Raw genomic sequence first — 23,414 nt, forward strand, 5'->3', positions numbered from 1 at the left:
GTATATAGCAACCTTTGCAATCCAGCTACTTTTTCCTTGAAGAAAGTTCTTTCTTTATAAAAACCCGGGGGTTTGCAAATGACGGACATCTGGGCTGATAAGTCACACATGCAGAGAGAGCCTCTGCCGCACAAAATGGCCAGACAGCAAAAGTATACAAGAAAAGCTGTGTCCCATGTGCCTTTCATACAGAACATGGAATTTGACAGTATATTACAGGAAATCTGTGTTGGAAGGGGTGGCTGAGAGGCTTAGCCCTGACTGATGAGTGAGGGGATGTGTGTTGATAAAAACAGTAGAGGTGTGCAGTTCCTGTGCAGGATGGGTCATGCAGCACTGGCTTCCACCAATGGCACATACACCCTGGGGCATCTGTCCACCACCCCACGTTTGCTGAGGAAAGATGATGCAGGGTATCCCTTGCCTCTCCAGTGGGCTCTCTTCAGGCCAGAGCTGCCAGGGAGACCAGCTGCCTATTCTAAGAAGTCTGCCTTGGCTGGTCTCCTCCCCTGTCTGTTGAGGCTCAGTCTGGGCCCTGCTGCATCTGGCTTCTTCTCCCTGAAGGCTTTCTCCTGGAAGACTGGAAAACCACCAGCAGCTCTCAAGCAGGAAAGCACAATTGTTGTAGGAGAAAAGAACAATGAGACAATGCATGAATGGGGGTGGGCAGCAGTGAGAAAGAAGGGCACTCATTTGATAGTCTGATTTACTGAGCAGGGGTTATTTACAATATCCACAGTGCAGTGATGGAGCTGTGGCTTTCATGGGGGTGACATGTTTGAGACCAGTTCTAATAGCCAAGGGGTTCCTGCGTCATAGGTCCTGGCTTTCCTTTCCTGCCAGGTAGACTGGACAACTGGAGTGCTTTTTTCCCCCCTCTTCTTGCTTTCTAATGGGAAGAGGAATTCCATTGCATTAATCTGGGAGCAAAAACTGAGAGAACAAAAAGCAAATATTTCAGGACTTACAAAATCACAAGAGCTGGCAGCACTGTGTAGTTTTGTATGTTATTCATTCTAGAATGATTGGGAGGGACCTAACCAGTCCACTGGCAGAGACAGGGACACGTGGTGGCTTGTAAAACTCAGCAGAGAACAAAGTGAAAAGGTAGTGTAGCACAACTCCCTGCAGATGCAGAATTGCAGCGTGAGAGTCTTGCAGATCTAGTCTGTCTCTGTGAATGCCCTTGTTTCCTGCTGCATCCCCAAATCCCTGCAGATTTCAGCATGAAAAGGTGCTCTTTGAGCCTTTTACCAAACTGCAGGGGAAACAAAGTCCAACAGAGCATGACTTAAGGTAAAGGTCTTATTAACTCCAGGCAGTCGCCAAGTCAATGTGTCTAGACTGCGGGCAGACCAGCTTTGATTGCCACTGCCTTTGGCATTTCAGTGGCCAGCAGTGTTTTGTGGTGTAAGTTCACCCTTACTTCACTCACAGTTCTCTGTGGTTCTCTTGGGACTTGTTTGATATAATGTGATCTTCTCAATGTCATCACAGTAAGGACCTGTGAGCCACATCCTGCACTGCTCACACATTTGATACTTTCAGAGCTACAGAAATATCCACTCTGAGGCTATCATCTCAAAGAAAAACTTAAAGATAACCTTCCAGAAAAATATCATATTCAGACTCTTTACGCCTTCTCTCAAGTCTGGAGCTTCAAAACCAGTTCCCCATATGGAATCACGGTTTAAAGGAGAGCAGCAGTTTGCATTTTGTTTCTAGACAGCCATTTATTAAAAATGCCAAGACAAGCAACTTCCCAGGGGATTACACTACCCCTATTTCTGCCTGTTGAAGGACAGACGTCTTAGCCACCGATCAGACCTTTCCCCATGGAAGCAAGCCTAACATCCTGCAGCATCTCGGTCTCCCCTCTTTCACTCCAGTTTGGGTTAGGAAGCATTGAAAGAGGCTTGACTGAAATAAAACTGCCGGAAACAAGATATTCTTAGACACAGTGGTTATGGTAATGCGGTACCTTTGCAGGACAGAAATAAGACAATTTCTTTTGACAGGAACCAGCAGCCACAGAACCATTGACACTGGCAAAACAGGCTATGGCGAAGGAGTGAGAGACATCTGACAAAGCTAAGTAAATGCACTACAACAACCAAGATAATCCCAACAATGTGGCAGGTAAACAGAACAGGTTTTTCTCTGTCTAGACACACATACACACACACATCTATATATACGCATGCACACATGCAAGTATTTATATTCAGGTAGAAGCATTATTCAGACAGAGGTCTAATTTTAAGCTGATGATGCCCATTAGTGCAAGGCGTAACCAGCAATTTGGAAGCACTTGGAAGTGTTTCCTTTTGTGGGTGTAGAGCTGCTAAATCGCATTGTAGAGGCAGCAATGTCCCTGTCTTAGGAAGACTGTGCTGCACAGCCCCAGAAAGCAGGCTGGTGCCCTTGCTTCCCCATGTGCCTTTCATTGCAAGTCAGAGCTAGGCTGCTAGTAGGATTTTCTGCCTTGTCACCTCCTCCTGCCCCTTTCACTGGAGCCTGAATCTGGCCTGGCTTATTTAAACAAAGCCATCAAAGAAAATGTCACTGTGTTTTCCTAAGCACAAATGGATTTAGAGAGCCTAGCGTAGCAAATGGCAATGTAAAATTCACTTGCTTTACAAGTACAGTCCTGCTGATGTAAACCAAAACACATATGCCAAGGAAAAGTTAATAGTCACCTGGAAAAAACATTAACTGGAGTTACATCTATTTTCTAATGGCATATTGTGTATGTAACAAAACACCCACAAATAATTTTGGGAGCAGGGATGTTCCCCCTTCTAATTGTTTTCATCATGGGGGCCGCCAGGGCTCTTACGTGCGCTTTCGACTGCTGCTGTGAAATATGTTTGTTCTTGTTCTGCCTCTGCAGGAAATCAGAGACTCTGGCTTCCTGTAGGCTGCAGATGCTTTATTCTTTGTATTCCCCAAATAGGAAGTCCTGGGGTCATTCTGCCAAATATATGGAAACTTAATTTCATTTCAACACAGGATTAATCACTAGGAAGTGTCAGGACATTGATGGGCTGATAACAAGACAGTTACAGCAGAAACCTTTTATGGGCACCAGGGCTGAAGCATTTGGCAACACACGTGAAGCTGTAAGCCTGCATCCAATGGGGAAGGAAGGCTACCTGATGAGAATTAACACTGGCAATTGTAATAGCAGTGTTTTTTTCATGCTCTGTAAACCTTACCAAATTTTTAAGCCTTTTTTATATTTTAAGAGGAAGGTAGATTGCTTTTGATGACTAACCCTTGTTTTTGATGACTAAGCTCTCTGTTTTTTCTCTACAAATCATAACAGCCCGCAGTGAACGTCCTCTCACTTACCACAGGCTGGCAATGGCACGCCTCGCTCTGTTGAAGGAAAGGCTTCTGATTTGCACCCTTAGAAGTCAGAGATCAGTCCCTCACTGCCACTGCATGTCACAGGGGGTGCAGATTTCTCAGGCTACTAGATCCAATGGGAACACTGGAAAAACCAAGTGCTAAATCTAAGTCCATAAGCAATTAAATGGAGTTTCACAAGTGTGCTCAGAGTTTCCATTTAAAACTGTTTAAACACAGCCAACACCACACTGCTGTGAGGTAGCAACTGTTATTACACACATTGTAATGGCTGGGAAAAGTGAGATGCAAAGACTGAGAGCTTGGTCCGTGCCCGTAGAGCTGAGTTCTTCATCAGCATTCAGGGACTGACAGCATCAATCTTTATGCTGTGTCCAGCTTTTGCTCAGGGCTCAAGATAGCTTGCAGAAGAGTTGCTCTACCTAGGATCCAGTTTTAACCGATCAAACCCCAACAGCATGACTTTCGTAACAGCTCCTCCTGTATTCCCTTCTGTGTGGGCTAGCTGTTACAGGTCCCGTCTCTCGTACTGCACCCTGCTCATTAGATGGTTTTACAATTTTTTTGAGATCTAGCTTTAGGGACAGGTAAAACACTTTTATCATGACAATGGGCTGTGTTCATCTAGCTGCAACGGGGACAGAAATGCAGCTCTGTAAGGAATTAACATGTTTTATGGCAAACAGTTAAGGACAAGACAGGACTGTGTGAAACATTTCATGAATATAATGTAATCTTGTGCCTTAGAGGAAGAGATCTGTCTAAATCATATGACTTTGTGAAGACAGTATGCTTCTAAAAACATATTCAGTTTAGCATTTTCTGCAAGAAGTAAACAGGGAAGAAGGAATCTCCTTACAGAAAGCAAGAACCCCTTCACAGAGACCAGCAGGCATGTGGTGCCCTGCCCAAACTGCTCTTGCAAGGGATACAAATGGAGCTGTCACCTCCTCCCCTCTACAAACACACTGCAGCAACTGAGTACTTCAGTTTCGATCCTTCTGAGCTTGTGTGAAATCTGCTATGGAAAAACAGTCAGTCAGACCAGCCCACTGTGCTTTGCCTGCCTCCTTCATCTCCTCTGTCTGAAGCCAGAGATGAAAAAACTGGGTGTGTAAAGGGATGCCCTCTGCGTGCCACATGGGATCACCCATCTGCCATCACCCTTCCCACGCAGCAGAACTAAGATGCTCACCAAGGTCTTGAGCAACCCCAGAGGCATTTCACCATGTTCATCATGTTCATCCAACGCTATGAAAATGTCCCTTGACGAGCAAGATTAAAATGTTAACACTGTGCCCTGGGAATAAACTGTTGCATGCATAACTGGAGAAGCAGGGAAGCCTTGGGGCAGGAGTACACTACTATTCTGTCTGAACCCAGCTCAGCAAAGCTCTCCCCTCCTTGTAATTAATCCCCTTCTCATTCAGTCATGTAGTGTGGACATTCACCTAAATCCAATAATAAGCCACGGGATTTGAGCATGAGTTTGATATTAAACTCACAGTTAAATATTCTGCTGAATAGCAATGAAGCCAAAAATTGGCTTACGTGCTTTGCTGAATAGGAACGGCTTGCTGCAGTTCAGTGCCAGTGGAGAAGGGAGATTACTCTGTGAGGATGATTCACTTTGCTCAAGCCCAGACAACCCTGAGCTCCACAAGCCAGATCCCACCCTGCTTGTAAAGGAGACTTGAGAACACGAGAGGCTGGAATCGAGCAGTGATGCATATGATGACTGCCAGAAGACACCCAGGATATGAAAATAACAAATGCAAAAAGGTTCACTGCAGAGCATCACTCCCTTGGGGGGCTACATGAATCTGCAGAAACGCTGCATGAATAAAGTGGTGACCTTACCTAGTGACGTACAGCAATTGAGTCAAACCACCGGCACTTCAGTCAGCTTCACTTAGGAGCACTTCTCTACACTACAGAGCCTTTACCAGCAGCTAAACTGGCTGATTTATGTCAGCAGTGTCTCTTGAAGCAGAATAAGCTTATATTTGGATGGGAGTGATTTGGAAGATATATCTTAATGTCTTCCCCAAATAAAATAAGCTATGTTCTTCTGCTGGTCTAAGTTGTGCTTACTTGGTGGTTTTCCTGATCTACCTAACCTGGTTTGGGAAATAATCTTTTTTCCCCAGAAAACCTTCAGAATATCAGTTTGACTGAGGAGACTGATGCAGTGGCAAACACAGATAAAGGTGGCAGCTGAGAAGAAATTACATATAACGATGACAAGAGGCAGGAAATTTGGGATAAAAAACAGGCAAGGAAAGGAATCCCAATGATAAATCATTTTTGTTACAGACAAAACCCAAAGGAAAAAAGCTAAACAGCTTATCACAGACAGTCATGCTTAAAAGCCTGTCACAGAGAGAGTTTACATTAAGGGACAAACAAAACACATCAGGAAAGGCATAAAACATTGCCCTGAAGGACATGTCCTTTTCAGAAATGGCCAGACTCTGGAGGACAGGGCAATTGGGGATGAGAAGGAAGCTGAGAGACCTAGATTATAGGATCATATAGCACTGTTTAGGTTGGAAAAGACCTGTAAGATCACCAAGTCCAACCATTAACCTAGTACTGCCAAGTCCACCACTAAACCATGTCCCTAAGTGCCACATCTTTTAAATACCTCCAGGGATGGTGACTCAGCTGCTTCCCCCTCCCGGCAGCCTGTTCCAATGCTTGACCACCCTTTCAGTGAAGAAATTCTTCCTAGTATCCAAACTGAACCTCCCCTGGCACAACTTGAGGCCATTTCCTCTTGTCCTGTCCCTTGTTACCTGGCAGAGGAGGCCAATGTGCAGCTGCCTGCAGCCTCCTGGCAGGGAGTTGGACGGAGCCAAAGGTCCCCCTGAGCCTCCTCCTCTCCAGGCTGAACAACCCCAGTTCCCTCAGCTGCTCCTCATAACGCTTGTGCTCCAGACCCTTCACCGGCTGCGTTGCCCTTCTCTGGACACGCTCCGGCACCTCCATGTCTGTCTCTGTTGTAGCAAGGGGCCCAAAACTGAACACAGGGTTTGAGGTGCGGCCTCACCCGAGCCGAGTACAGGGGGACGACCCCTTCCCTGGCCACACTGTTTCTGGTACAAGCCAGGATGCTGTTGGCCTTCTTGGTCACCTTGGCACACTGCTGGCTCGTGTTCAGCCGGCTGTTGATGAACACCCTCAGGTCCTTTCCCACCAGGCAGCTTCCCCGCCACTCTGCCCCCGCCTGTAGCGCTGCGCGGGGTTGTTGTGAGCCCAGTGCAGGACCTGGCGCTTCTCCTTGTTGAACCTCATGCAATTGGCCTCGGCCCATCGGTCCGGCCTGTCCAGATCCCTCTGCAGAGCCTGCCTGCCCTCAAGCACATCCTCACTCCTGACCGACTTGCTGTCACCTGCACACTTACTGAGGGTGCACTCAATGTTCTTGTCCAGGGCACTGATAAAGGTATGAAACAGGGCCGGCCCCAGTACTGAGCCGTGGGGAACACCACTTGGCTGCTAACTGGGTGTAACTCCATCCACCACCACCCTGTGGGCTGGGCTGTCCAGGCAGCTTTTAACGCAGCGTAGAGTGCGCCTGTCCAAGCCATGAGCAGCCAGTTTCTCCAGGAGAATGCTGTGGGAGACAGTGTCAAAGGCTTTACTAAGGTCTAGGTCCAGAGCCTTTCCCTCATCCGCTAGGCAGGTCATCTTGTAGAAGCAGATCAGGTTTGTCAAGCAGGACCTGCCTTTCATAAACCCACGCCGGCTGGGCCTGATCACCTGGTTGTCCTGTATGTGCCATGTGATGGTGCTCAAGGTGATCTGCTCTATAACTGAGGTTAGACTGACAGGTCTGCAGTTCCCTGGATCCTTCTTCTGGCCCTTCCTGTAGATGGGCATCACGTTGGTTAATCTCCAGTCTTCTGGGACCTCCCCAGTTAGCCAGGACTGCTGGTAAATGATGGAGAGCAGCTTGATGAGCTCCTCCATCAGCTCCCTCAGTGCCCTCGGGTGGATCTCATCCAGACCCATAGATCTGTGTGTGTCTTAAGTGGAGCAGCAGGTCACTGATGGTTTCCTCCTGGACTGTTGGGACTTCATTCTGTTCCTCGTCCCTGTCTTCCAGCTCAGGGGTCTGAGTACCCGGAGGGCAAATGGTCTTGCTATCAAAGACTGAGGCAAAAGCATTTGGTGCCTCAGCCTTTTCCTCAGCCTTTGTCAGTATGTTTCCCTCTGGATCCAGTAAAGGGTGGAGTATATCCTTAGTGCTCCTTTTGTTGCTAATGTATTTATAAAAACATTTTAAATTTTCTTTTATGGCAGCAGCCAGCCTGAGTTCTAACTGGGTTTTTTGTTCTAATTTTGTCCCTGCATAACCTCATGACATCCTTATAGTCCTCCTTAGTTGCTTGCTCCCTCTTGCAAAAGTAGTGAACTCTCCTTTTTTCCCTGAGTTGCAGCCAAATCTCTCTGTTCAGCCAGGCTGGTGTTCTCCCCTGCCGGCTTGTCTTTCAGCACTTGGGGATGGCTGGCTCCTGCATCCTGAAGATTTCCTTCTTGAAGAATGCCCAGCCTTCCTGGACCCCTCTGCCCTTCAGGACTGCCTTCCAAGGGATTCTTGTCAACCAACCTCCTCAACAGGCCAAAGCCAGCCCTATGGAAGCCCAAGGTGGCATTTCTGCTGACCCCCCTCCTCAATTCTCTGAGAATCAAAAACTATCATTTCATGATCATGATTAAAGGATCCTGCTGAAATTTTTTGAGATATATGCTTCAGTATTTAAAGTTTGAACTGGAATAGCCCCCGCAAAAGTGAATAACAGCATTTTTTCAATTGAAGGGCTTTACCAGAAGCCCTGTGAACATTTATGTGATGTCTCTGTGTAGCCCAGGGCATGAGCTGGCTACAGCCCCCCGTGGCAGGTGCCAGCGGGCTCCATCCTCTGCACTAGCCAGTTCGAGCTGTGGCAAGTGGAGACCTCCTGAGCATGGGGGCCAGCACCAGTGAGGTGCCTTCAGGGCCAGACCAAGCCCCTGGGGAAGGCTGCTCTTGCCATGTCACTGACATCTTCGTGCAGCTGTGCAGGGACTGGGGAAAAGGGCGAGGGGTCCAGCAGGGGATATGCAGAGAATAAGATGGCCAGTGAGCAAGAACCGCATTTCACAGAAAGAAAAACAAAAAGAAGGATTTCGACACTTGTTCCCCACCCCATGCCAGAGCAAGAACTCAGTTTTGGATGGCCCCAACATTGGAGGGAGGAGAAGGGAGCAAGGGAAAGGGCATGGGGTAAACATGGAGAAAGCCGGAGAGGAGTGCCTCGGCAGCAGGCAGCTTGGGCTGGGGTAGTGCCAGCATGCCTGTCATATGTGAGGAGCACTTAATCCTCAGCATAGCTATTCATTTCCTCACTGTTTAAAAAAATACATGTATTTACAGGACGTCTCAGGGAAGGGAAGTTCTGTGAATCAGTGTCTGACTATTAGCGGCTGACCCAGAGGAAGGCATTAGCAAGTTGGAGCACCCCTTTCATGTCTGGTCCCCAGGCGCCCTGTTAGCTGTGTGCCATTAGAGCTAACCTCACCCGACTTTGCATCACTGTCCTGTTGACATAGCACTAGTAATGTCTCTCATGGACGTAAGCTCACCTTGGGGGCCTTCTCTTCCTGCCTTGAAACTCTTCTTTCAAGTTCCTCAGTTTGCTGAAGTGTAAAATCTTCCAGCTTCATGATAAGAAATTCTTCAAAAGAAGGTACTTTCTCTCTGCCTGCATCACACTATCCTTCAACCTTCTTGCAGCAACCGAGTTCCTATCCTAAGGTCCCTTTGATCATATCATTGCTCTGCAGAGCACCCCAAAACAGATACTGCCACTTCCCAAGAACTATGGATTGCTGAAGGAAACCTTGAAGCTGCTGATGTCCTGCTAGGTGTTAAAGAGGCACTCCTTTACCCCCTCAAGCTGCCATCAGGTTCCGCAGCGCTTCTCCCAGGCTGAAAGGTCACCTCTGATTTCAGCCTCTGTCAATGAGGTCTTTCCTGAACACCACAGCCCTGGCCCCAGGCCAGGGAGAGGTGGTGTTCAGGCAGCGCAGCTGCTGCTGCGGCTTCCCTGAGTTCCTCATCCCTACAAGGAGGGAAACCCTCAGAGGAGAAGGGCCATTTGGAGCCCTTGTGAATTAGGCAAGTCCTAAGTTTTCTGGATGGCATCTTCCAAACTGCCAGCCAAAGGCATCCCCAGGAGGTGAGGACCAGCAGCTCAGCCCAGCCTGTGGAAGCATGGCCACAGGGTAAGGTGATGTTTGGGTCTGTGGAAGTGATAGAGAAACTTCACAATTCAAGTGGTTTCTGGTGAGAATTAGGCACCCAGAGGCACATTTGTAAAGACACCCAGAAGGGTTTTCAAAAGATCCCAATCTTCCTATGCATTTATTTCAATGAAAGATGGGGACAAAGGGGCTTCCCAAAGCCCCACTGCTCCACACCCCCCTCTCCCCCACCACCTGGAGCTCATTGCACATCTGGCCTTTGAGAGCCACTGGCATCATCCACCAGCAGGCTTTTAGCTTTCAGCCCTGAAGGCTGCGGCTCCTCCACCATCACCATCAGCTCTCTGCGCTAGCATATCACCTGGCAGGACCAAGCTGAGCGTGATCAGTGACGCTCACACAGTTGTCTCTCCATTGAATTAGCCACAACACATGGCCCAGTGTCTGTGCAGCTCTACTCTGTCACCCTGGCCTTGTGCCAGCTTCAGGAGGACGTGTAGCACCAGATCTAGCATGAAAATAGCTTTAATAATGTTAACCCATCCAAAACTATGTTGTCTGGTGAATAAAAAGCAGCAAGGGGATTCAAAATAGCTCATGTTTTGTGCTATATGTTTGCAATGGATTTGGGTCAGTGCTAAGTGCCCTGAAAGTTGATTTACTGTTTCACTGAGCCACAGCCTCTGCTACTTGGGAAATTTCAGTAACATTTCCAGAAGTACCTAAGTGTTCCTGATAAATCTGACTGCCAAAAATTAATATCCCTCATTTCCTCTTTTTCCTCCCACTTTCTCCACTTATTCCCATGATTGTTTCAGGAGCAAAGAATTGATGTCAGTGCCACGAATAGCTAGCTCTGAATTCATTTGCTTACAGCTTTGGGCAGGGAGAATTATTTTTTTTTTTCTCATTGGAAGGGTTGATTGAATTGATTCTCTCCTCCTTTCTTGCACCTATGCCTGGCCTCTGCCTCCCTGCACTAGCATTCCAAGGCTCCCCCTTCAGCTGCTCTCATAATGGAGGCATCACTACTGAGTCATCCCTTCACATTCAGTTCCTTGCTAATCCACCTCTTGTTGTTTCCTTAACAAGAGTTGTTCACTTCCTCCTCACATCCATCCCCAGCGGTTTGGTTTGGGCATTTCCACCCTCTGTCATTCCTGTTACCTTCTCTCTGAATTTTCTCTCTCCTTGCTCTGGAGTCTGCATTATTGAAGATGGTGCTCACCCTTTTCCCCTACCTGCTGTCTATTTGAATGCCTTCCTCAAATGTCCTCCCAAGCTTCTGGCCTTCACCCCCAGCCCTGCCATGGAAGCAGCTACCTTATACTCATCTTTACAGACACTGGATGCAGCAGGGATGGGCTTGGCAACCTTCCATTTCGATACTTCTCCATGGGGAATAGCCTTCTTTCCCTGTTCTGTTTTTGCATTTTTTCCTCTGCTTTGGCCACTAGAGTCCTGAGACCTCCTCCTTGTTCTCCTCCTCCTCCTCTTTCAGAGGCAGCTCCAAAGGAAGGAGGCCTGGCCACCCTCAGAGGCTGGCAGTGCAAGGTCAAAGCCTCTCCAAAAGTTCCTCTGTGCCTTGGGTTGTTGAGGTTAACTCAGGAGACAGCTGTAAGCAGACCTTACCTGCTCAAGGTGTGGGAATGGGGAAAGGAGGAGACCATTCCCTCCTTGGTGCTCCCAGACACGCTGCTCAGGTCTGCAGGCAGCTGCCTCCCTTCTCTCCAGCAAGGCAGCTGAGATAGGGCAAAACCCACTGCCCCTAACACCACAGTGCAATCAAAATAATTATTTCCAACTTTATATATGCTATTCAGCACACTGCAACAACTCTATGGGCAAGTTGCTTGTACTTAACCAAAAACCTTGGTTTTCCCACCTCTCCCAGAAAGGAGAGGACGTCACAGCCCTTCAGTATTCTGGGTCCTTCCCTCTCCCCTCCTCTTCCTACAGCCCTCTGCTTGTGAGCCCATCTGTAGTATTGAGGACCCTGAGGGTTTCTTCCTCAAGCTGCCTCTGCTCAAGTGTCTGAGAGCTCAGAAATACCTGGGATGAGTATCACAGAAGGAGGGAATCATACCAAGCGTCTTTCAGAGAGGATCTGGGGCTCCTTTGCAGAGCTTGAGTCCCCACATCAGAAGCTGGTTGTTATTATCACAGATGAAACACACTTCAGAGGAGGCAGCTGCAGACAGAGACAGTGACTGATAGCCAGCAGCTACAACACAGGAGGCTGCATGCTTTTTCACATCAGGGTCAGGAGCTATCATACCATGTCCTCAGGGAACGACTGAGACCACCATCGAGATCAGACCTTTTCTTGTCCAAGCAGCAGCCCTCCAGCACAGTTAAAGCCTCCAGAGTGGGAGAGATGCCTTGTGCAGGAGCACATCAAAACAGGCTGTCACACCATTCAACTTGTACCAGCATCCTCATGGTTGTCATCAAAGTCCAATGTGCAAAATGGAGGTAGAAGACAGACAGGGAACAGGATGCACCCCTCTTCCAGCTCATACAAATAATTTTATTTCAGAGGTATATGAATACAGTCTGTGTAGCAAGGACATCAACTGGCAAAACTCAGTCACCCAAGTGAACAGGAAAGTTATAGGATGTTTTGCCAACAACAAAAAAAGGAGGAAAAACTAGGTTCCAGTGCCAACAAATAATTCAGCCGAAAACAACAACAACCTTTCAGCAGCTTGCTGGCTATTCAGTAGCTTTTGGTGCCATTTTTACTAGCCTTATAGGATGGAGATTATATGATCCTATCCAGGTAACACCGTTAAACCAGAAAAAGATACTACAGCCAAACAGCCTTTTCTGTGGCTTAATTATATGGCCTTGATCCAAACTCCACTGAAGTCAACAAGAATCCTTGCCACTGACTTTAAAGACTTTGTATGACTGAATACTCCCAGCAGGGCTTTAATATGAAAAAAGACTGAAGTTTAAGCTGCAAAATACACGATATAATATGTACAGCAGGAAAGCTGCTGACATACTTCCATGGCATAGGCAACTGTAATTGACAGGAAAAAGGAGATTCTGACCTAAAGGGAGAGCTTTAGGGTTTGCATCTTCATTTTCTATTTATGGACTTAAATAATGTTTTGCGATTTACATCAATATACCAGTGCATAACTATAAAATGTACACTGTCAGAGGGCCAAAATGCATGTCTGTGCATCTGGGAGAGGTAGAATACATTGACACCCAGAGCTTGTTTTCTTACTGTGCCAAATATTGACTAGGTTGATTTGAATGGAAACGCATCCGTGGGCTTCAGAAGGATAGTGACTTAGCTCATTCTCTGGAAAGGGTTGACACCGTGGAAGAAGCACTATTGCACATTCTGAACTGACTGTTTTGCAGAGTCCTTTTTATAGATGCTTCTTGTTTATAAGCAAAAGTACTTACATTAACATTGCAAAACCAAATAGTTTAATGTTTTTACATTTTAAGGGCACATTAACTTGAAAGAGCAGCCAAGTTTGTTGACTAAAATGATTTACACAACTCTAAGGCCACTAAACAAGTATTTCTCAATGTCTCATCAGCAGCTCAAGGGAAAGCAGAAGCTAAAAATTCCACAGCTCAACAAACAGTTGTGTTTTCCTGCTGTTGATAAGTACATCATGTTTCTTTGCAAATAAAAGACTGTCAGGAGTTGCTTTAAGAAAAAAACCCATAACCAACAAACCAACTAGAAATGAATAATTAAATTACAGGAATAATTTCTAAGTACATACTGTCCTCTTTACCCCCTTACATTTCCCACATATAACTCCACTACGACAGCCCCAGCAACTCATCTGCAATACACCCAGGATTCCCTAATTCTTTCAATCAGCTGCTGGCTGGACAAGAGGTAACCCCTAATGTAGGGGTTTCAATGCAACAGCCCTTTGCTTGGCAGGGACAGGAAAGCCCAGGTGCCAGTAAACTCCATTTACACAGGCTGATCATCCAAGGCGCCCAGGCTGCCTGAGAGATGCTGAATGTCCTCCATCAGCAAATATTTTGATGAGGTGAGCATGTTCAGCATCACACAGACACGGTAAGCACCTCACAGGGGCCAGCCCTAAGAGCACAAGCCTACACATGGCCATGGGGCCTTATGCGTAATTCTAGTTTGCAGATGCACCCCCTGATCTGTCAAGTTGCAATAGGAATAGGTCCCCATCAAAGGTTGTCATTGATTAAGAGCTCAGGATTTCTACACAGCATACCAAAGGGAAGTGTCCAGGCACCTTGAAAAGGAAGCACTATACAGTAGAGATGGTTCCTTAATAAAGCAGGCAACGGAGTGCTAAAAAGAGCAGCTGGAAACTGAACTCAGGAAAACATTATGCTACCAGACATCTAATACTGAAAGCAATCGGTCAAGGGACTCATTAGAAAGGCATATCATGCAATCCCTGTTACTTCGTGCCTTTACATCTAGACTGGCAAAATTTTCATAAGAGACACTGTTCAACCAAAAGCTGTTGTGCTTGATATTAGGAACTGGAAGACAAAAGTCAAAGTTCTCCATTGTAAAAAGGTCAAGCAAAGTGATCACAAAGGATTTAAAAACGTTGAAGACTATGAACGCAATAATTTAAAAGATTTGAAAAGTTTTTATCTCTGTCAAAAATGTGAGAGAAGCAGAATGGGAGAGTGTGCTCTGCAGCTGGACTGCAGGCAGGGAAAATATCAAGAAGCACTAAACTGCTCTGTCTGGTTTGGTAATTTCTATGGCCATTGGTTGCCAAACAACAGACTTCCTCACTGATGGGTTGGCTCCAGCAGGCCTAGTGAAGCATGAACATGGCCAGCTTTCACAGCTACAGAAAAAGATGAGAACCAGTTTTTTATGTCATCCAGTCATATAAAACATAAATATGTCCTAGTGTAGGCATGCAAAGCATTTGCCTTACTTCCTCTGCTGTTGCAGTAAAAATGGTCAAACTGCTGAACGTCACATTTGAGGCATACATCTTCTATCATATACAGCCTGTCTTTTCTCTTGGTTTTCCTTCTTTTCTCTGTAAGGTAGCAAGAAAGCTTCACCATAAGTAGACAGACATCTTGCTGACTTGATTCTCACTCAGGTCCTTACCATGCATACTTACTACACTATTCTGCCATAAGACGATGGTTGCTCTTTTGCCTGTGATATGATCATTTGCAAGAAATTGCCTTACATGGAGCAGACAATGAGCCTGTTACCTAGAAAAGTTTTCTGATAATTACGTTCTTTCACCCAGAGCCAAAATGATATAACATCTGTGCTCGCTGTCTGAGACCCGTTTTTCCTGAGCATTTGGTGAACGTTGCAAGACAGAGTGGGAAAACACCACTTTGAGTAACATTGGCAGTATCTCCATGGTGCAGGGAGAAGTCCATGAGCTGAACTCTTTACATAAACACCAATAGGGAATAAGTCAGTACTCTCAAAATTGGTATGTCACCTTATTTCAACATCAAACTAAAGCTTGATGTGAAAGTTCAGTCAGAGCTGATTACACTGATTTATAGTGTTTATTTAACTTAAGAGACAGCATGATAGTAAAATATCTCAGATATCTTTTTAATCTGGATAGTTTATACCCAAAATTACATTTAACTGTTGGAGGATGGGAAGGACAGAGAGTCACAATTTGGACTTGGTTTTATTGAGTGCATTGGGTACTGCCTCTTGGAAGCCAGTCCTGGGGAACAAGACCTAGAGAGTGGCTCCAGATCGGGGATGAACTCTGGCCTTGGAGGCCTTAGGAGAGGAGCAGAGAGGGAAAACACATCTGTACAGAAGGGCAAAGGCACTTGGGATTTCCCCCCCAAATGTATGCTACAGGGCAAGAGGCTCAAATGAGAAAGGCACAGGCCAAACTTGGCACATGAGACAGCTCGACTGAGCCTGCCTCCCCGGGAGGAGGCGGGAATCACTCCACAGGCGACACACACTGCCTGCACTGCTCAGCTTCCTCTCCTGCTCCCTCACTCCGTGCCGAAGGGCACCTTGCATCTCCTCTGCAAGGGATACAGCCCAAAACCCAGAGGCCAAGCTTCAAAACTGAGAACACGTCCTTTACTGCAGGCTGTGAAACGAGGTCCTGCCACCGCAGCTGGCAGAACTGACCCCTGCTTCCAGGGAGGCTGCTGAGGGGCTGGCTGGGCATGGGGGGCACAGAACACACCCAGGGCATTCAGCATCTGGGTATTGAGACACACACAGCCCCTGAGGTACATGTTGCTGTTATTTTGGATTCATTAATGACTGGGGTGAAAGCTGCTTCTGTAAGAATTATATCCAAATCATTTTCAGTTCGGGGGGCAGCAAACGAAATCTCAACAATTTGCAAATTTCCCCTCTGGGACACAGCTATGCATTGGGATTTTTAAATATAAATTTCCATATTATCTATAATATAAACATATATTTACACACATTATTTATACATACAGAAAACTCAAAAGATGTTTAAAAAAGACATTTAAGTGCAGTAGAAAGTTCTCCCACTTCCCTTCAGGCAGGGCACCGAAATGCCTCTTATGGCCAGATGGTATTCCCTGCCTTTCTCCGCAGATGTCTCGACAAAGCAGTGGAGGTTTGTGCTTGCTCAAGAGCTGGAGCCCCTCGGGAACTGCCAAGGAACTCCTCATGTAGGCTTAGCAGGGGATGGACCTGCCATGGGTGAAACCGGGTGAAGCAAGGCCAGATGACCCCCGAGGCAGGAGTGCTCCTGTGTTTTGCACAAAAAAAGTGAGGCTGTTACTCAGAGGGTGCTGCAGCTGAAGCACTTGGGTGCAGTATCAGGGTTGTCAAGTCTCAAAACTGCCACGGGTCCCGACACAGATCTGCTGTGGGGGGCACAGGCACAATGGCACGCTTGGACCAAACCCACATCCACCTACCACTGCCACGTCGAATGGTTCGGTTCATTGGGATGGTGACAAGACCTAGGGAGGCCTGAGGCTCTGCTTTATCTGTTTGCTTGGTCTTAGCCATAGCCAAGTTCTCCTCCAGGACACCGTGACCAATATCTTGTCTAATGGCTCTCCCTGAAAAGCCAGGATTTTCTGCATCCTGAAAACAGCCCTTGCCAGACAGTCTAGGAGGCAGACCCGAGTGATTCAGAGAGCAAATGCCAGAAAGGGGATGATTTCACGACAGTATTGGAAACACATTCGACAGATAAGCCTAACAGCAGGGACCCTGTCTGCAGGCTGACTCCCAGCAATCAGCCACTACTGTAGCTCCTGTCATTCAACTGCACTGCTGCAAATGCGTGAATAAATAAATACTCTCCCATAGCATTTGTGCAATAAGCAGAATATTAGCATGTGGCTCTTGAGACGACCTTTATCAAAGGAAGCAGCATTTTTACTGGATAAACTTATCTAAAAATAAATGATTATCACTCATGTATACATAGAAATACCAAGGGCAAGATATGACTTTCTATAATGTGAAATGACTCATTTTCCCCCTGAAGTTTTAGTGAGTGTCAAAGATATGTACTTCTAAGAGTGAATCACTCCAAATGGCCACTGGGTAACTGGCTGAGTTTGAACTAATCTTGGGGAGGAAAGCTGACGTAAGGGCCAAGGGCCGTGGTACTTGGAATGCATTGGCTATTTGCAGGGCAAGGATGGCAGACATCAGCACTCAGTTGTCACTAGTAAATCTCAGATTGCTTTGACAGGTGGCAGATCGTGAGACGTGAATGGCTGCAGCTTCCAGGGGAACACTTCTTTTCATGGAAAGTGGGATGAGGCCAAGGGAACAGCCCGTATTTCTTCTTTATATGTATGTGCATGCATGCACACACAAATGCATACAGAGCTGTAAAAAACAAAGCACCTCTTTTATGGATCTGTAAACTAACTTGAGCCCTCATTTATACTTGTTAGCTCAACCCCAAAGTAAAAGCTCAAGCATATCTGGATTGCCAGCCTCCAGAACAACCCCAGAAAAGTTCTGGTGAGTTATCAACAAACTTCGTAGGCATGAGAGAATTCAACAGCTCTGCAGATATTCACAGGGGAGCGTGGAGCCTCCTCTCGCTGGGTGCAAACCTCTCCTGGGACAATCAATGACCACAGTATGATGCCTGACATGGTGGTTTTTACAGTTATCCCAGTGAGGTTTGTTCTCTGTGTCATTTCCAGGTGTCCATGTCAGCATGGTCACTGATCAACACCCCAGGAGACTGCACAAGTCCTGGGGAGGGTGGCACCACCTGCCTTCCTGGATGCAGCCAGTCTGGCCAGCATATTAGTTGTGACAGCACCAGGGGAAGAGCTTTCTTCTCTCTTCCCAGTGGCATAGATGGAAATTGAGGGTGGCAGGACTGAGCAGGCATGGCTACAGTGTGCTAATTGGGAACACAACAAATTCCTGACTCAGGAGTGCCTCCCCCGGGACACAGGCATTACATGTACATAAATATCAGCCTCATATTGGAGACATGTCCCAAGGAGGGAAGTGAAAGAAGCAAGCCATGACTTTACAGAATAGCTCACAGCTTTTTGCTTTTCTTTCCCCCCCCCCCCCCCCCCCCCCCCACTTTTAAACAGTGGTTAGAGCAGCCTGGCTGCTGAGGAGGGAAGGAGCCCCAGAAAGCTCTGTCCTTCAGAGGGACTTGGCAGCCTTCGTAAGCAATGTAAGTATAACTGTACTTGGCGATAACACATGCCAGCCATGCAACATGCCACACAGTTCAAATGGGCTGAAGCAACAATGCACTGATGCCTCAGAAAGAGCTGCACATGCAAACTCATATTCTACCATCCACTATGTATAGCCCCCAGCATACAGCCCACTGCCTGATGTGTGTGCAGGTTCGTTACACTCAAGTGAACTCAGCTGAACCAGGGTCCCGCACAGGCTTTACACCTTGCTAAGGGACTGGCTGTCTTTTATTTTCCACTCCCAGAGGGAGAAGTCAACACAACTTGCCCTGCATTTTATAAAGAAGTTAATGAAAACTAGTTATACTGGGGTACAAGTTCTGCTGTGGGCTATAAGAAAAAAATGAAAATCAAACCAAACCAATTCAAGACAAACTTGTGAAAAAATGCTTCCTCAGAGGACAGAACTGTTAGGCAACAGGTCTTTCAAATAACAGGATAAATCTCTTTTGACTAACACAGTCTGCCAGAAAGGATGAAATCCTTCCAGGATTTTGAAAATGAGAGGGAAATACAGATATTTCCAGTACTGCCACAGAGCTTTTGTGTGACCTTGGAACAGTGGTTTAACCCCTGTTTGAACCATAATTTCTCCCTTCCTCCAAAGGCAGAGAGATGACAGGAACACCTGCAGTTCCTCCCACTCTATAAGGGCAACGGTAAGTCTTAACACACTGGACAGGTAGGGATTTTAAGCACATGAATTATTTGCTGTAAACATGCTTTTCCACTTTGCAAATTATTCACATACCTACTTGGATGGCTATAAATTTGTTCATGGTTATTAAACAAGAGGGGGATGCAGCTGTACTTTATCTTGTATGCAAACTCTTTGTACAACAAGGATGGAGTCGGCCCTTGTCCTGCTGCAAGAGCTGTGCAGCTGCACAGCCTCAGCCAGCTGCTGCTAGGGGCGGGAAAAGGGTTGGGATCTCTTAGGCCAGGCTTACACACCTCACACAGGAGTGAAATAGAAGTGCAAACCACCCTTTTCTTTTTTTCTTTTTTTCTTTTTAATTTTTTTCTTTTTTTTCTTTTTTCTTTTTTTCTTTTTTTCTTTTTTTCTTTTTTTCTTTTTTTTTTGCTTCCATGGAGTTATTCAGTTGCACTTCCCAGTCCCATGGCACCTGATAGCCAAAGTCACGAAGAAATGCCAAAGTAACCCAATAAACCCTTCCAAATATTGATATATTTGCATGTTACCTTCTTGAGAACAGTCTCAAAAAAACATACAAACTCCTCAAGTAAGTGGAGTCCTCAATAGGTAGTAACTCATGGTTTGTAACGAAATCAAGCTTTCTGTGTCCTTTTTGGAAGGATTTAAACAGCTCTGCTCTTACAGTGATGCAACTTATCTAGAGGGAAAGATACTGTATAAAAACACACATGAGCTGGTTTCAAATCTCACTGCACCTGGGCTCTCCTCTGTGATTTCTGACAAACCAGGTAAGCATTAACTACGGTATCCATTTTCCACCAGAGGATATTCAAAGGACTGTTACACCAATGACTAAGAAGAGCTCATAAACTACACAGACGAGATCTATAACCATTTGCACAGGTGAGGCAGCAGACTTCAACATAACATGCTTATTTAACAGAGTCAGTTTTTTTCTCATGTAAAAGGCAATAGTTGATACCTGAAGAAGAGATTCTTGCATGAAAAAAATTGTTATGTGTATTCCATTTTCAGTGCCTGAGATTCTCCTTCAGAGAATAATTAAGTATTCAATATATGGTCTAAAACAGCCAGGAAAGAGATTGAAAACACAGAAAATTGAAAGGAAATTATTTCAAACTGGAGTGCTCTGACTCTGAAAACGAAGTTATAAATGCTTTTGAGAACCTGCATTTATTACTTGCAATAAATAACTTTTCTTCCAAACATGCCTTTGTGTGAGAGACAGATTAGCAGTGCAAGTGGAGCATATTTCTGCTGTGCAGAAGTTACTTATTTTAGAATAATGGACGTCACAAATTGGCCCTGCATAGCAACACTCATTGGAAAAAGATCACAGTTCCACTTAACACAAAAGTGCAATCTTGAAGGCCATTGAAACTGAAGTCTCTTCACAGGGCAAACACTGAAGTAGCTCCTCATTTGCGTAAAGCCAGACAATTGCTCCACTTCCATACACAAAAAATTGCTTAGATATCTGCTATGCATGGGGAAAGGCTCATTAATCACATTACAGCAAGTGAACATCCCAAGGTTAAATCCTCCTGCTATGGAGTACTTCAGTGTTTTATAAAGTCATCTGAATGGGATTTATATCTGCAAATCTTCACCGTGCAGTGAAGATACGGAGCTTACCTTTAAACTCAAGGCACTTCTTCTTCCCTCTAAGAAAAGCACCATTCTGAAAAACAAATTTAGATACATACAGTTTGATTCTCCACTACATTAAGCCTGTTTTACAGCTGTGTCACTGCAGTGAAAATTAATGGAATGGCACTGGTGAATAAAAACAACGTAATGACAACTAACTAGCCCAGGCTTTTTAAGAGGCTGTTCGTGTAGCCGTTCCCTCAGGTTTTCAAGTTCATTTTGCTAGCTGCTATGTGGGAGGAGGATGTAGGAAAAGAAGACTGTGAGATGGCAAACCTTTCCACCCTTGTTTGCTTGTTTTGTGGCATTCCTGTCTTTCTGCCTTTGCATCATAACTCTGCTTTCCTTCAAGGAAAAGAAAACAATGAGACCTAGGTTTATCCACACTAAGTGAGCTGCCTTTCCTTTGAGCTTTTTCTGTGAGAAGCAATTACACCTGAATTTGTTCCAGTGCTTCTTACTGCCTGGGAGGATGGCTGGGAGCACGGGCTGCAAGCCAGCGTAGCTCTAAATGGGACCAAGGGAACGGTGCTGATTTACACCCACAGGGGTTCTGTCTCATGAGGTCTGCTATCAGGCATGTTATTTCACTTCTGGAGTCTCCACTGGCAGCCACAAAGTTTCCCGTCAGAAGCCGGCCAAAACTGCTCAAGATCTTGCAGACTACTTCAAAGTCACCTTGAAAGCGCTTGTGAGCAAAAAGAGGGCAGCTCCTCTGCTTGTCACCGATCACATGCATCCTTCCCAGTGACCACTGTCTCCCACCCAGCCCACATCAGCTCTCGCCACACTCCTCCAGGATGCCTTGCATGGGGCCGAATCCAGCCTCACCACTCCGTCCCAGACAGAGCCAGCTGATAAGGCACGTGTGCTGGGGTTTCTCTTCATTCATCATACCAAAAGCTGCCCTTCATGGCTGGGGTCCAGACACAGGAAGTCTGAGTTGGTGTTTCAATTTGCTACAGACTCCCTGCATGACATTAGGGAAGACAGTTGAGCCCTCTCTGTCCCAATTGCCTGTCTCCGATGCCAACACCACAGCTTCTCCTCTCATCCACCCTCTGACCTCTGCATCAGCTTTTGGGGACAGAGGTTTTTTTACATGGTCCCCCCCGGCCCCAGACCTGCTCCATCCCACTTCACTGCATGAAATTCCATTCAGAGCTTAAAAAGTAAAGCTGGGTTGGATACCCGTGCCTGCGTTCTCTTTCTCAGAGCAGACGCTTTTCCAGAGTTGGGACATAATGAGGCCAAGTGGCCGGAGAGCAGGCTGGGTGCTGGGACTCTGCTCAGTGTCAACAAGCCTAGCTGCTGGCTGCAGAGGAGGTTGGCGCAAGACAGCTGGCAGCAAAGAATAATCCAAGTCAGGGGAGCAGTGGAGCAAAAGAAGGTGTGTATGAGCACAAACTTGCTTAAAAGAGGGGGGGGCTTCACCTGGGGCCATGACTCTGGAGAACTGAGAAGGGAAAGGAGATAGGACAACTGAGCAAAATCCTGGGGAAGAGTCAAGAACCATGGAGGCACAGAGCAGCACAACACACCAGCTTGAATTTTTCACACCTCTCTGATTTAGCCAAGAAATGTTATTCCTCTTAAGCACTTTGTGTCACATGGCTGCAGTGCTCTTTCACCCAGGACAAAGTGCTCTAAACTCAGATTTGCCACCTCCCTGGACACATGGCCCCACAGCTGAGGCTGTGTCCATGCTGGCGACAGCCCTGGGGAAGGGGGAGCAAGGGATCGCTGTGCAGCAGGGTGGCTCTTTGATCACATCTCCAATAGGCGCTGCTTCAGCTGCAATGTATATGTGTAACTGGCAGAGCTACATCGCCCTTCATTAGATAAACAACTGATTCAAAGGCCACACAGCTGTCATATCACCCGTCCCATTCCTGGGGTCAGACTGTTTTAATTTTAGCAGCCCCGCATACCTTCAGGGCTACTTACAAGGTTAGAAATGGGAGGTTTCCAAGTGAAAGCCATGGGTAGCCAGACCCACCCAGAGCTTCTTTATTCTGGAAGTGACGTAGCTAGCTGGACACCAGCAACTGGAAGACACAGGCAGCTCCATGAGGTGGCTACAAGTCATCTGCCTGGGGTTTCTGATTTGATTTCCCTTTTTCCGGAGGTGAAAGTGCCATGACTTCCAGTAAAATGACAGAGCACAAAGATGAATTACAGGGATGCAGCCAGTGACAGAGTAATGAATGAGGTAGGGAGGAAACTCTGCCTGGAGGTCCCTTCTGCTAATCTGCAGCTGTATGACTTACTCTAGATAACATGCACACACTGTCCGCTGACAACAAGGTGGGCTTGAGATTTTCTGCAATGTCCAGCAAAGTGTGAGGTTCAGCACTAGTTTGTGGGGATGTGGGGCCAGGTAAAGGAATGAGGTAAGTGACATATCAGAAATAAAACAAGGTAAAAAGTTAGCTTTGTCACTGATGTAGCCAGAAGGAAACACGGGTAAACACAGCTCACCTATTTCTAATTCAGACGCTTCCCTCCTTCATGTATGAGGAAGCAGCCAGACAAGTGAGTTTACCCACCTCTTTCCTTACCAGCTCCCACCAAGCCACACTGTATTATAGTTAGTTGAACAGCCAGCTCTAGCACTGTCCTTTAAAGCACTATAGAATCCTTTGTAACCCCCCTGTAAATAAAAGAGCCTTCTGCCCGAAGGACAGGCAGCTGGAGACACCCAGCTATGCCCATCACAGTGTACCAAACATGCCCAGGTCTGTCCTCTGGCACTAAGGCCAGCCCGCATGAAACG

General features: G+C 46.4%; 1 protein-coding gene across 3 annotated transcripts in view; it reads right to left on the reverse strand.

The window, feature by feature from the left end:
• HSF2BP (heat shock transcription factor 2 binding protein) overlaps window positions 1–23,414 on the reverse strand; it is an 85,266-nt gene that overhangs the window by 9,284 nt on the left and 52,568 nt on the right. For 2 of the 3 annotated variants that reach the window (XR_008730789.1, XM_055701390.1), the window contains one exon: window positions 20,624–20,669. Coding sequence is in view for 2 of the 3 variants with exons in the window: in XM_055701390.1 (XP_055557365.1) it covers window positions 20,653–20,669 (17 nt within the window). In the remaining variant the exon portion in view is untranslated. Of the gene's footprint in view, window positions 1–3,151; window positions 3,497–20,623; window positions 20,670–23,414 lie in introns of those variants that run through there. The other variant, XM_055701389.1, reaches the window with a different exon arrangement.

The sequence above is a fragment of the Falco cherrug genome, chromosome 2 (genome assembly GCF_023634085.1).
Source record: "Falco cherrug isolate bFalChe1 chromosome 2, bFalChe1.pri, whole genome shotgun sequence".
NCBI lineage: Eukaryota > Metazoa > Chordata > Aves > Falconiformes > Falconidae > Falco > Falco cherrug.